This window comes from Pagrus major, chromosome 14 (genome assembly GCF_040436345.1).
Source record: "Pagrus major chromosome 14, Pma_NU_1.0".
In the NCBI taxonomy this organism is placed as follows: Eukaryota; Metazoa; Chordata; class Actinopteri; order Spariformes; family Sparidae; genus Pagrus; species Pagrus major.
Window position 1 is genome coordinate 10,137,989 of NC_133228.1, and position 14,281 is coordinate 10,152,269.

The following is a 14,281-nucleotide window of genomic DNA, read 5'->3' on the forward strand; positions in this document are numbered from 1 at the left end:
CTGAAAGACAACAAACTGCTTTGTAAAACATAGAGTCACGTGATAATTCCCTGGGGGTTTCTCTGGAGTTTCCCACTACGAGCAACACTTTTACATTGCACATAGTCATTTGCTCTGAATTGATTATCAGTTTTAATATGCTGTACGACACCAACTTGACAAATTATGGTCAGTTTATGTCACAAAGAGGTACTCAACCTGTAAACAATGTGTAAAATCTTCTGTGGCTCTAGATGACCTTTGTCGAGTTCGAAGAAATAACCTTGCTGATGTCATCGGGGCCTGAAGACTACAAATTGGTGACAGGAATGATAAACATTGCATTATAAACTGGGGGACTGGTGCATGATACAACGTTTTAAACCTGATCTGCACAAGTAACTAAAGGTCAGGATATCTCAGCCTCCGTCTTTACGATTTTTGTGTCTCTTGTAAGTTCTTAAATTTATGCAAGCACAATACAAAAATGCTCTTTATGCTTAAAATATAATAATTTCATTAACTTGTGTAATATGCAGTAGATGACTTCAGGGTGGATGAGGGGGGGGGGGGGGGGGATGCCATGCCCTTTTGTAGCAAAATTACCAAAATGCATCCCCCTTCTCCTATCCACAGTAGCAGGGAGAGAGTACTGGAGCAGAGAGGTCGTTTAGTTGGAAAGTTCTGGTCTGCCCGACTCATTGATCCATTATCTGACTGAGGTTTGTGTAAGTTAGAATCTATAGCCCCAACAATGGCTCTGAAACCAGGAGGACCAATCGTCAGTTCGTTAGTCATGGCTGAATGAAATGATCCATCCACCCTGTTAAAAATCAATCACCTACTGGTAATAGTACTGGGTTTTCATGTGTTTTGGTTTGTGTTGTGTTGGAAAAAAGCTTGATTTAGATAAATAACCCTCATTGACCTAGAACGACTTTATTTTTTTGCCATACATCATTTGATTCAGGAGAACCTTACCTTTCAGTATGGCTCATTTAAAGTCCCAACTTTACGTTTGCCTTGTCTGAGAATGGATGAAATCACCATTATTCTTATGTTTTTTACTGTGAACTCAGAAGACAGAACATCATAAAGCTTAGTTTTTGAATTAATACGATGAACTTGGATGTGCTATTTCACACCACTCACACACCATTATTGTTCAATTATTGTTGCATACTTCAAATAAAGTGGTGACATTTCACCAGAGAGCCAAAGGCAGCGAGGTTACTTTGGTTTCACCACAATATCTTGGAAATTATTTCCAATGCACGGCCTGTAAAGGCTCATAAAAGAGGTGTGACTTCTACAGCCATGTCATTTCCTCAGAACAATCTCTCTTGGAATAACTTTCTAAATCACTTTCACATGGACAGAACATTTCAACCGGTGTCTGAGACTTTATGAAGACATTTACAGCTAACTAGTAGATAGGTGAATAATTTACAGGTACATACATGTATTGACGACAAGTAAATTTTTGTATATTTTGGCACTAGACCTACCTTAAGGATTTGTGGGATCATTTGGTGTCACTGTATCATTTATATTTTCTAACCACGGTTACCAAATTCAAATTAACAGACTCCCTTTTTTGATACAGCAAAGCAAGCCCATAATGTTGAAGAAACAAGACCCAGACTGTGTGCAGAATGAGCCCAGCGTGAAATACCACTCCATCTCAGCGGAGACCTTTGATGTCTGATGTTCTTTAATGAAACATCTCGCTCACATCAGAGCACCCTATTAAATTCCACTCATACAGGGAGGCAGAGAAAGAGCGAAAGAGCGAGATTGAGAAAACCAGAGCAAAGGAGCGCTGACCTTTTGTGCGTGCGTGAGCAAAGGAGGGAATGACACATCAGTGACATCAAGCACATTGTGAAGATCAAGCAAAGGACATAAAAAGAAGCACGTTTCTAAAGGACTTTATTGAGCATTTTTCACAACATAAATCAGGTATGTACTCACGTCACAGCTTATGTGTTTGCTTAAATATGGAGAGCAAAGCAAGACCGAGTACAAACTAGTCCAACTGCAATTATACTTCTCTTTTGCTGAGAAGCAACTGTGCAAAACTGTAGGTAGTCAAATATCAAAAACAAAAGGTAATGTGTAACAAAAGGTGTAATGTGGAAGGTAGCTCGCTAGGACGAAAGGGAATTCAAACGTAAGGTTGAGATTGTATTCTCAGTCATAAATTGCTAAATCCTTTAGCCTTTCAAATGTGTTTGGTCATATCTGAAAACAGTCTTCACTTCTATTGTGTGTCTGCATATGAAATTCAGTGTGTGTGTGTGTGTGTGTGTGTGTGTGGGTACAATAGATGATTTAAAAGCATCCGACTCTTTGAAAGAACATCATACTGTAATCTGACAAAAGTACGCACTGAAGGTGAAACATTATAGACATCCAGAGTGCGTATTAACGGAGTCGGAGAGGATTAGAAGGAGAAGGACAGGCTTTTATAGTGTTAAAAGTTAAGGAGTGTGTGTGTACTTTTACTTCCTGCATGGTAAGGACCAGATGTTTTTCGCTGCCAAGTGAGGACATTTTGGCCGGTCCTCACTTTTCAACAGACCTTCAAAGGGCTGCTTGATGGTTCAGACTTGGTTTTAGGGTAAGGGTTCGGGATGGGTTAGGCATTTAGTTTTGATGGTCAACGTTAGGGTAAGGGTCTAGGGAGTGCATGGTGTCAATGAGCGTCCTCACAAGGATACAATTACAAGAATGTGTGTGTGTGCCTGTCTTTGCTCATCTATAGGTGCTTGTGTTAACAGTGTGTTGGCTGCAGTGAGAGAGCATCTGCAAAATGGCAGTCATGAGGCTAATTGTGATAGAGCCAACTCATCACATTGGCACCTTCACAAACACATTAACACACACACACTCACACACACAATTGCACGTCTCTGAAGGGATTGTGGAAAACAACCATAACCCTACAAACACGGACAATTTTTCCAAACGTACTAATATGTAAATGTAATGCAGAGGCAGCAAAAGAAACCTGTAGCAAGAGTTAAAACCGCTCCTTGGACGGTCCACCTTGAACTAGGTCTAAAAGGAGCTAATGGGGCTGATTTCAGAGGCGCAAAATCTCTAATTAAGTTAAGAATGTATAATTCTGGCTTATCCCAGGTGATGATTGAACTGTCGGTAGTTTGTAGCCAGAGGAGCAGAGCTCAGAGCCACAGGTGCAGTGCAGCAGTGCTGAGACACACCAAATCACTTAGCAACCACTTTGCCTTATTACCCAGAATCCACCGGGGCCCTGTTAGTGTATTAGCAGGGTATTCAGCTCTTTTCATTAGTGCCCCTGGCTCATATCTGCTTCACCTGGGTCACAGATGAAATATTTTTTCTCTTGATGGTGAGGCGCTGGCAAGTCCTTTCAGGTTATCAGTGTACTTCACAAGCATTTTTTTTTCTTCATCCTTCTCACAAAGCAGTATCTCCTTGGCTGCCTCTCTTTGCTACATAGGGAGGAATGCTATTAGCGTTCTCCTTCATGGCGACGTTGAAAACCTTCGGTCGATTGTCGCAGCTGAGTCCAGCTCAGTCCGGTTCAGCTACCGTTTCATCTGTGTGAACACCCATATTGGGTGAGATCCTCTGAGCTTCTACATCTACATTTTCCATGAAGTACAGATAAAATAAAAGGCTGAAACTTAGGTTTGAATGTGGCAGCACTTGCACTAGCAGCTGTAGCATATCATATTTGAGATTAGTTAAAGTTGTATGAAGCAGTTTTTATACATATGAGCTCCAACTGGAAAGGAGCAGATAAGTGAATTTCACAGACTTTCAGTAACAACAAATACTAAGATGCAACTTCTCTTTAGACTTCAGTTTTTACGCCTCTTAGTGGCTGGTGATGAGAGTTTTTTCAGTGACAGCCCATCACTTCTCGTGCATAGAGAGGAACTCCTGCAAGTTTCATTTAAATGGATACACTACAAAGGGGCTGGAATGCCAGCGTTTGGGATGTACACTGATGTAACTCCTGCATTTTTCCAGGAAATCCTGCCAAGTGCATCTCGCTTTTTTGCTGTCCAGCAGCTAAATGTCCCATCCAGCTCCCAGTCCACTGACTAGTGTGTGCTTGGCTCCAGGGCCCACAGTGTACAAGGGTCTTCAAACACACACTGCTGCTGCTGCTGCTGCTGCTGCTCCTCGATACCGCGGGCAAACAGCCGGATCAACTGGCACTGGACACTGCAGAGAGGAAGAGTACACACACACACACAGACACACAAAACGCATCATTTAGCCTGAATAACAAACCATCAACTTAATGACTGTGCTCATTTCAATGAGACTTTACTGTCCATGTGGCAGATGTAAAAGCAACGGAACGGCACCCCTGTGTGCCGACTTGACGCCCAAACTTGAAAGTGAGACTATCTTTGTGGTTAGTAAAGTATAAAGACCTTTTAAAGATACACTTAAAACAGATGTTATAATACAGATGGGGCTGACGCACTTTGACGACACGGATAACAGATCCTGATGAATTCAAGGTAGAAGTATACGGACAGAGAAAGAAACAGCGGAACAGGCAAGAGGCTATTATCTTACACGGTTTTTCTATAGCCTCAATTACTGTCTGCGCCTTTGTCTGCTAAATGACACCTGTATTTTTCACTGGAACAAGACTTCACCTGCAGTTAATATAATGGAGGAGCATAATAACAGTATGAAGGGTTATTTCCAGAATGCTAATCATACATTAAACTAGAAAAAAACATACCAAACCACACATATAATACCTCTAAGATCAAAGTAGCACTAGGGCTATAATTATGTGAGTTTAAACTGACACTGGCACTGGCATGTGCATTTCTCACTTTCAAAGCAAAACTCTTCACTCTTCCCTTCTTCCTCTCCTACTTTCTTTTCCGTTTCGCTTGGGCTATTACCATTAATTATACGGGCAGCACTCTGGCCGGCTCACTCCAAGAACGATTAGCAGAGAGAGGAAGAGGCAATAAAAGGACGGACTTCTGCTTTAATTAAAGGGGAGTAGCCTTTTAACATGGGGAGGGCCGTTAAATTAGCAACATTACAGCGCCATGCATCATTGGCAAAGTACAATGGAGCATGAAATAAATGATGCGTCAAGCAGTGCCACACCGGCTGTATAGAGATCTGATAGCGGGGGAAGCTGAAGTGTGGACAGGGGTGGAATAATGAGCGGGGCTAATTCCACCGAGTTGCCAAGAACGTCCAGCAGGGACCAGTGAAAGAGTCTCCTGACCAGAGACTGTTGGTCACTGGCAGCGCTAATGGCACTGCTGCTCTCATTTCTGTCCGACCAAGGTAAGAGAACTGCTTTACTGACAGCTTGCTTTTCCTTTACTTTGACAATTTACCTACCGACCCTTTATAATAATATTTTAAAGTTTAAAAACTGTATTGTGACTGTTGAGAGTCACAAGAGTGAGACTGTGTATAACATGAATACAAGACTACAAACATGCTAGCAGCTCTGTGAGGCTACTAGCTTAAATAACTAGACCTACAAACAAACAAAAAATACTTCTAAAGACCAAGAGCGAGAGACAAATATTTTTTGATTATGCGATGAATTAAGAAATAGAAATTAAAAGATACATTTTCAACTACGTAATTGGAAAGACTACACACCCATCAACTGCGCAAGTGAAGTCTTACATAATGCTCACCAAAACCATGGAAACCTTCTCAAGCCCATCCCATAGATTAGCTCACAAAGCTGACTAGCTGACATACCTGCAGCTGTCAATATGGCCAGAATTGTTGTGTTTTTCACCTTCTATGTTGGTGTTGGTGACATATATTGAGCGAGACGGTGTAGTTCACTGAGTGGTTTCACACATAACTAAATGGTATTTCACTTTCTTTACAACAAACTGCAACTTTCTTGACTTGCAAAATGATCTTTTAAATTAACAAACATCACACGAGGGCCCCTTCAGTTGGCAGAGCAGGAATCCCACGCACAGAGGCCTTCCCAAGGGTTCGAGTCTGACCTGTGGCCCTGTTTCCTGTCACCTCTCAATGCTGTCCTATCAAAAAAAGCCATGACAAGGCCATAAAATACATACAAAAAGAAACAAAAAAGACAAACATCATATGTGTAATTCATGGAGAAATTCGAAATGGATCAAAAATGTATTTGTCTCTCGTCAGTAACTACTGTACTGTATTTTTTTCTGAAATAAGGTCCCATGGGTCACACTGGAGTGACTTTGTAAAGCGACACGTCTAGCGCAGCTAAAACTATTAAGTGTGAGTTTAACTTCAGTGCACTATGAATGCAGAACATGATTTTTTTTTCTATTTAGGCTTGATAGTCATGAACATTTTAAAGCAATTTAAAGAGGAGATTATTTCTGTAATACCTAGAAAAAGAACAGTCTTTACTGTGAATACCAGCACCGTGGTGATGCAATACGCAGAAGCCCTGCATGTATTTCAATGCTTTTTCCATTATACAGCTTCTGCAATATTACGTGCACCAATTCAAAGCCATTTACCAGCCTTCATTTATGCTGAGAGTGATCCTGCCCATCTTCACTGCCTCAGAAAGTTACACTTTCCTCACAGGCTTCATAAAATGCAAAATAAGCTGGCACATTGGAAAAGCGATTGAACTATGGCTGCCTTCAGCAGTCAAAACGATCAGGGTTACAACATTAAAACACCGTATATGTATATATGTATCTAAAACACTCATTACAACGCATTTTATTGTCCAAATTATTTCAGATGTGTTTTATTGCACCCCAGTTTGACTTTCTTTATTTCTAAAAGGACGTGGAAAAGGACTAAGATGCTTGAAATAACCACCACAGTGAGTTTGCAGCTGTATTGTACATTCACTGGCAATTCCATTACCTGACTTGGATGGCAGCGTGAGGCAGGAGCTCCCCGTCGCAGGTCCAGCTGCTGTGGGCGGTGCTGTAGTCGCAGGTTGTTTGGGCGGAGCATATGGGACTGAAGCCTGTCTTCTTTGGACTCTCGCTCAGGTCTTCCAATGAAGCTAGTTCATGGTGCCGCGGCTGGAAACGAAACTTCCTTACCCGGTGGACCTCCACAAACGAGTGGTCAAACTGGGGAGGGAAGCAGAGATGGATGAGAAACAGATGAAAGAAGAGGAGGAGGAGAGATGGACGGACGGACGGATGGATGACGGAACAGATGTGCCCACAGATGGTGCGGAGGTTAAGACCGCCACTCTCCAGAATCACTTGAAGATTTGAAAATGAGCAGCACAGCAGGATGAGAGGGAACACAGGAGTCTATCTTTGTTTAGCTTCACCAAATTAGATGTTGTGAGGAAGTGTTGTTTGAAGAGTCTTTTTCATGTTCTTTCCAAGTGTGCTTTAATCAGGGGGTCAAAAGAAATTAACAAACATTATACAGAACACAATTACAGACAGACTGAATGCTGACGATGAAAGCTAACTTTTAGTGCCTCAGCAAGAGAGGAAATCATTCATCATCAAAAGTTGTTGTCTGGACCACCAATAAAACCGAGCAACCAATATGGCACTAGCATGGCTAAGAAAATTCAAAACCAAACTAGAATGGCCCTCAGTAGAGCGCATACCTTCACGAGGGCCAAACAGTCCCCTTTAAAAGGGGCAATTTGTAAAAATTTTAGTGGAAAATGTTCAAAACTTAACTGAAGTTATCAACAGAACGTGAAGAAATAGCAGTTTTGATATTATGATGTCTATGTTATTGTGTTGCAGAGGTTTTCTACTTAAGTTAGCATGCTAACCAGCTAGCCTCAGCGCATGCCAGTCCTAAAATCCTACCAGTGGTGTAAACATTAACACTGCCCTGATCCCCGAGCTGGAGGCTAACTGATTAAGTGGCCAACAGCAGCTACAGTTAGCAGCAGTTAGCGGTTACTCTGGTTTGTTTTCAGTATGAATTTGACGGGTGGCCAATTCTTACATATTGCACCTTTAATTCAAGCCTGATCCAATATCAAACTCAATAGCTCTGTATCACACTAACTCCAGATCCGCACCATCAATTAGTTCCCCCATCCAAGTTTTGTGAAAATCTGTTCAGTAGTTTTTGTGTAATCCTGCTGACAAACCAACAAACAAACAAACAGATAACCTCACTGGCAGATATAATAATGCATCAAGAATCAACTGTCACCAAAATTAGTCTGTGGTGTTTAATTTGACAATGGCTCGACTCGGGTTCCCTCAAGACTCAGGCTCCCTTTTAGAAACAACATGAACTTCTTGAGCATTTCACATCTCAAATGGAGCATAAAGTTCCTAATTTTATAAACAAAACACCACTCACTGAAAATGGGCAGTGGCATATTTCATATAAGATATGTTGATTTTATTGGGTGATAAAACAATCCCAGGCATGTAATTCTTTTTTTGGTTTACAGGCTCCTGGTGAGTGAGGTAAAAAGTTAATTTCTCCTCCATTCTCATTTAATGGACTCCTGCTGATTTCATAATGAAAAGCAAAACTACACGGAGGGTTATTCTTCCTTTCCATTTACACAAAAGAAAGAAGAAAACGGCAAACAGCAGATCAAATGCGAAATAAAAGGGAGGGAGAGAAGAGGTCAGATAAAATGGAGGTGCATAAAAACTACAGTATGTTAACTGCAGAGGAGTGATGAGGAGAAGAAAGAGAGAGATGAAAAGAAATTATATTGTCAAAATCTCCTTTCATCTCACTCAGTGTCGCGGAAAGGTTCAGCTCTGTCCGGCACACTACTTTCTTCAACTTCACGGGGTGCCACTTTCCCTCTTTCCCCTTCTCGTTTCTTCTCCTCTTTTTCCTTTTACCCCCCTTCCTCTCTTCCTCCTCTCCATTTCTTGCCCTCTCTCATCCCAAAAGCCGAGTGACAGCCATTTATTTCGCATCAGACCCACTTTATGACTGCAGCCGCTTTGCATTCATGCTGGATGGTCTGCCTAAAAGGCTTTCTGACAAGGCCATGAATACGCTTAGCGGCTTCTCACTCCTTGTTTCTCTCCGCTTGGCTGGACAGTGATGCTGATATTAAGTGAACTCTGATGCAAAGTCCCTCTCACCCTACTCATACGACTGCTTGTCTACCTTTATGTGTTGCAAGTAAAGCAGCAGAGACAGCCTCAAGCTAGAGACGCACCACATTATGTCTTGTCAGCACGAAATCTGAGGTCATAAGACAATGGTTAATGAGATATCTTTTGTTTTTTCTCTGTTAGGGAGATCTGACTTCTGAAAGACCGAAGGCAAGACAAGAATTATGGTAAAGACCCACTGGAGGCAAAGTTCGTTTCAAAGTGAATCAATTTGCAAGGCATTGTGGGATGCCAGGCAAAGCGAGACTGGCCATTGACAGAAAAAACTACAAAATGCTTGTACGAACAGCGCTCCTGAGTAAGTCCTGTGCTTGTTTAACCTGACCATCCATCACTGACCTCCTCCCTAAGCTGACTTTGATGCTTCATACCACATTACCTGACTTCCACCTTGGCTGCTGTATTTTCACTACGGCCACTAGAGGTCAGCGCCTAACAAGAAAGATAAATATGGGTCGTAATAAGCTGCTTTCACTGTCGACCATTATGGTCATCTTTCGATGAGGACCGGCTGGTACTGCACTACTAAACATGTTATTATGAGCATGTTAGCATGCTGTTGTTAAGCAGGTATGATGTTTACCATGTTCACCATCAACTGTTGCTAACTGGCACTATTCAGAAAGCACAGCTAAGGATGATGATAATATTCTGCAGTGCTTTGGGAGGGAAAGCTACGAAGATACAGCATGTAGAAGTCAGAAACAGCTGTGCAAGATGTCATTGGTAATGGTAATCCATCTAATAGTTGTTGAGACTTAACACTGAACATCCCTGAAATCCAAGCTGCATACCAAGATCTTCCTGGCGGTTCTCAGTGTTTAGATTTTAGTTTATTGTGGAAATTCTCTGTCATAAGACCGTATTTCAGGCCTCTCTGCATTAGCATCACCAGGGAATGTTGGTAATTAGATTTTGCCCACACATAAGGTAATTTCATTCAGTCATCTGGATGTGAAATACTGTATTGAGAGCGTGGCATTCCGGGGACACGCTTCATGTCACACAGGGCAGCAAAATCTTTTTCCTCGAGTTGCTAAATTTCACAGTAATTGCAGCAGCTTCTGCACCGTCTTTCTATCTTTCTTCCTCTTGGAATTAAACCGTTTGCATTTTCTACTGCTCGATTCCATTAATATTAAAGCTGGAAATAGATAATTTCTTAATCTGATCAAGTCTTATTACAAGGGTAATATTCATCCATGTAATCGGAACACTGGGTGAACAAGTCAAAATGTTGATCTTGGAGTTAAAACTCACCTCAGGATGTCAGGGTTAGCTCAAAACCCAGTTTGCAATGTTATCAAGGCAGCTACTGTAGATGAAATTACTTACAAGATCCTTCTAAATGGGATAAACTCCGAGGTCCTTCCTGAGGTAATAAATACTAATCACCAGACTTCCCCTGGCAATACTTGTGCTATCCTGAGAGGGCATTAGTCTGCTATCAGCCTGTTCTCCCATACAGCATATACCTGATGCAGCGATTATCAGTGCCTCTCTGGACCTGGGTGGAGGTTATTTATGATACGTGGGAAGGCACAAGGGCTGAGGCATTTGAACTAAAGTGAACCATAGTTGGGAAATTGAGCCGAGTCAGCAAATGGAGGTGCTAGCGCAGCAAGTGGGGAAACTTCTGCCTTCTGCTCGCTCGTTTACAGACTTAACACCCTCTCAATTTATCTGCGCACACATCGAACAGCTCCTGATGTTGAGTGCTGAATTCTGCTGCCAAGTGATTGACGGGAGGCTTATACGGGGAAGGATGCAGCTGTCTTAAAAGTTTTGCTGTATTTTGGAGATGCCTTCACTCTTTGGAAGGGATGTTTTTCTCATCCCTGCTGCATCCAAATCACATCAGTTTCCCCAGCTCATTTCGATTCTGAAATGTTCTGTACGGCGTGACTCAGACTGTTTATGCACACTTACTTTAGAGGTAAAAGAAACATAAATTGAGTAGTGTCTTGGTAATACCTTGGAAAGTGCTCTGAAGTTAAATCATACACAGAGACGCTAAAGGTGACACACTTTAACTCCTTCAGTCCTACCTGGTCGTCCTTGTTGGTGTGTCGAAGAAGGTGCCTGAAGAAGTCCAGACGGGAGCACTTCCTGACCAGGATGAGGTCTGTGGTGCCGTCAGCAAGGTGAGCAGAGGGCGACAGGCCTTTAGGACTGCGAGGACACGCGCAGCTCATGCTGGCCGCGTTAATGGCGATAAACTTCCCACGGATCACGCTCCAACCACCGCTGCCATCTGAAACAGACGAGTCAAGAGCCACACATACACTTTATTTAGATGTTAAGGAATACAGAAGTTGAAAAAAGAAAGATGTGGGGACCTTGAGGGTGTCCCAGAGGGTCCCAGGCATAAGAAGGAACAATTTATTTTCACTATTAATCCAACTATAAGTAACACAATGACATAAAATTGTTTGACTATTGACTATTTTGGTCTTGGGTTTTTTTCACTTTCTATAAAATAACATTTCTAAACAAAAATCTTATCAAATGAGCGTCCCTGGTCTAATTTAGGGCACTGAAGGGGTCTTTGAAGTGAGAAAGTTTGAGAAGCACTGCCTTAAATCTTTAAAAACTTAACTTGTAGGTATGTGTATGTGCATACAGTAGATATATGTTATGGATACTCTGTATGTGTGTATGTATCTACATCACCATAATAACTTGTGTAATCATTTTTATGATTAGTAGCAGTACTAGCTTATTAGTTGTGTTTGTTTTGTTTTGTTTTAGTCTTTCTTTTGGTTTTTTTCTGTTTCTTCTTCACTATTAAGCTAAAAATTTTGTAAGAATGCTTTAATTATAAACAACATTAGATGTTATATGAAGTAAATGTCTGTAAGATCTTGCATCGGTACAATAAAGTCTAAAAAAATCTTTCAAAACTCTGTGTAGTTTCCACTACTTTATATTTGTTTGCCAGACTTTAAATGCATTGTTCTCTGCTGCACAACTGAACCACACAGAAGAGGTAAAAGTTTGCATACTTGAAGCAGATGAAGTGGGGGCTCCTCGCCGGCAGAACTCACTTTTATTCAAGTATACTCTGAGTAGAATCCAATTTGGCACGTTCAAGCAGCTAAAATGTTGAGTTTGCAAGCAAAACAAAGTGCTGTGCAATCACACGCAATCACCTGCAATTATTGTGTGACTGCTTCTCTTTTTAAACGTGCTGTTTGGACCATTTCTACTTCTTCTCCTTCCACCGCAGTGTTAACTCTCCTCTATCTGACATTGACACTTTTAAGTGAGCAGACCTCGAGCTGCAGTGAACGTACTGTTCTGTTATTTAATTGCCGCGCTGTATTCGACGGCACTTCCACAGCAGAAAACTGCAGCACGTTTAATTTTGTTTGGAGTATTCTGCCAGCTTTGAGCTCCTTACTTGTTCAAGGTAGATAAGGAGTGTGAGCTGAACGTTCTTATTCCCTTCAGCTTTTTTTTTTTTTCTCCACGAGTGCTGATGTTAGACTGAAACAAAAAATCTGTGTGCCACCAGGAATTTTGTTTCTGATATGATACTGTGTATTCTGCGAGTCCTTAAGGTTAAGTTCCCAGCCTGTTACACGACAGCAGTGATGCTGATGAGGGTCCATTAACACCCAGATGTCTTGGCAGAAATTCTCAGAGCAGCTTTACCCTGATGATTGAGCCAAGACAGATACTCTGATGCTGCAAAAAGCAACGTGTGTTACCCTTGTCGGAGAGCTGGGTATCTTGTGTTCTTAAAATGCAATTAAGCTCGGCAAGAGAGGGGTTCACAATATCTAAAGAGGAGGTCATATAGATAGAAGAGTGATTGGATTAACCTGAAGTTTGCTTGTTATGATTAAATGCGCACGGGGTCTGCGAATCTCAAACGACAGACGCGATGGTTGCACTTCACAAATCACCGCTCTGTTCCCCGGAGATTAGCGACTGTTTACAAGTGACGGTGTATCAAAGACACAGCATCACCCGCGGGACTGACAGCGCCTGTCACCGGGGTGATAGTCATGTGGAGTAAGCTGCAAAAAAAGTGATCAGAGGCGTCCAAACCTCAGAGGGAAAATTATGTGATCTCGGGAAGCAAAACGATTCATTACCTTTCCCCCTCATTTCGCAAAACAAACTTAACAGAGGTGATGACGCGAACCAATGATAACCAGCCCGCTGAGGCTACATAAAACAACAATATTCTAATTGGGAAGCAGTGATTAAAGCTAAAAAAGAAGAAAAAAATATATAATCAAAAACGACAACAAATCCAACTGTGGACTGTAGGCTCTGCATTTAGGAGAACGTTTCCAAATGAGTATTTGCTTTACGGAAGAGAGAGGCTGGCTCATTTGCAAAGAGAGAGAGTGTGTCGTGCCTCATTGATTTAGCAGTTGTCTGAGATTTCCCTCGCCAGGAAAGGAAAAAAGGAAAAACAAAAAACCCCAAAAACAAACGGCTGCACTGGCGTGAGGCAAACCCCCTGTCAGAGCTGGCAGAGCCAAATTTCTTCCTGATTAGTGGGAGTCTGTCACACATCGTACGCACACACCAACGGGTTACCGCTCGCGTCCGCACTCGCACAAACACACACACTCCATAGGAAGCACCAGATAGCTGAGATAGAAAATCTTGAGTTTAATATCACAACGCTAATTAGAGAGGAAAAAACACACATAACAAGCATGCACCAGCACACACACAGGAGTCAGTATTTCATCTGCCTCCAGAGGTTTGTGCTGCTGAGAGGACTCCAGATAATGAAGTGTGTGTGTGTGTGTGTGTGTGTGTGTGTGTGTGTGTGTGTGTGTGTGTGTGGGGTCTTGGGGGACAAATGGGGGGAAAAGGAGGCGACGCCGTGCTACTCTAGGCTGAGTGGACAGACACCGTTCTCGTCGGGAGGGGGGCGATGTGTAATCCCATCAAGCAGACGCGGGGGTGGATGCTGGAGATTTGGGAATCGATAGACAGAAAAAAAAAATAGAGGCTACGGCGGGGAGTTGTGCGGTGTCACCAAAATCAGTTTATATTTTCTCGTCAATAACTCATCAAGAATCTCATCAAGAATTTTGCCATGCTGCGGGAGAAAAACAAACCCCGACAGAAAATGGAGATAAAGTGAAATCTGAAAAGGAGGAGATGATGGTGTTATTTACACCGAGGTACTGCCGAATGCAAATCTCCCCTGATTTGTGTGCAACTTC

The 14,281-nt window shown here is 42.1% G+C and overlaps 1 protein-coding gene across 1 annotated transcript in view; it reads right to left on the bottom strand.

The window, feature by feature from the left end:
* Positions 1-1,894: 1,894 nt before the first annotated feature.
* cerk (ceramide kinase) overlaps positions 1,895-14,281 on the bottom strand; it is a 41,614-nt gene continuing 29,227 nt past the window's right edge. Inside the window, exons 11-13 of the mRNA XM_073480793.1 lie at positions 11,132-11,337; positions 6,865-7,079; positions 1,895-4,200 (exon numbers count right to left, since the gene is read on the bottom strand). Of these exons, the coding sequence (XP_073336894.1) occupies positions 4,077-4,200; positions 6,865-7,079; positions 11,132-11,337 (545 nt within the window). The 3' untranslated portion in view covers positions 1,895-4,076. The remainder of the gene's footprint in view (positions 4,201-6,864; positions 7,080-11,131; positions 11,338-14,281) is intronic.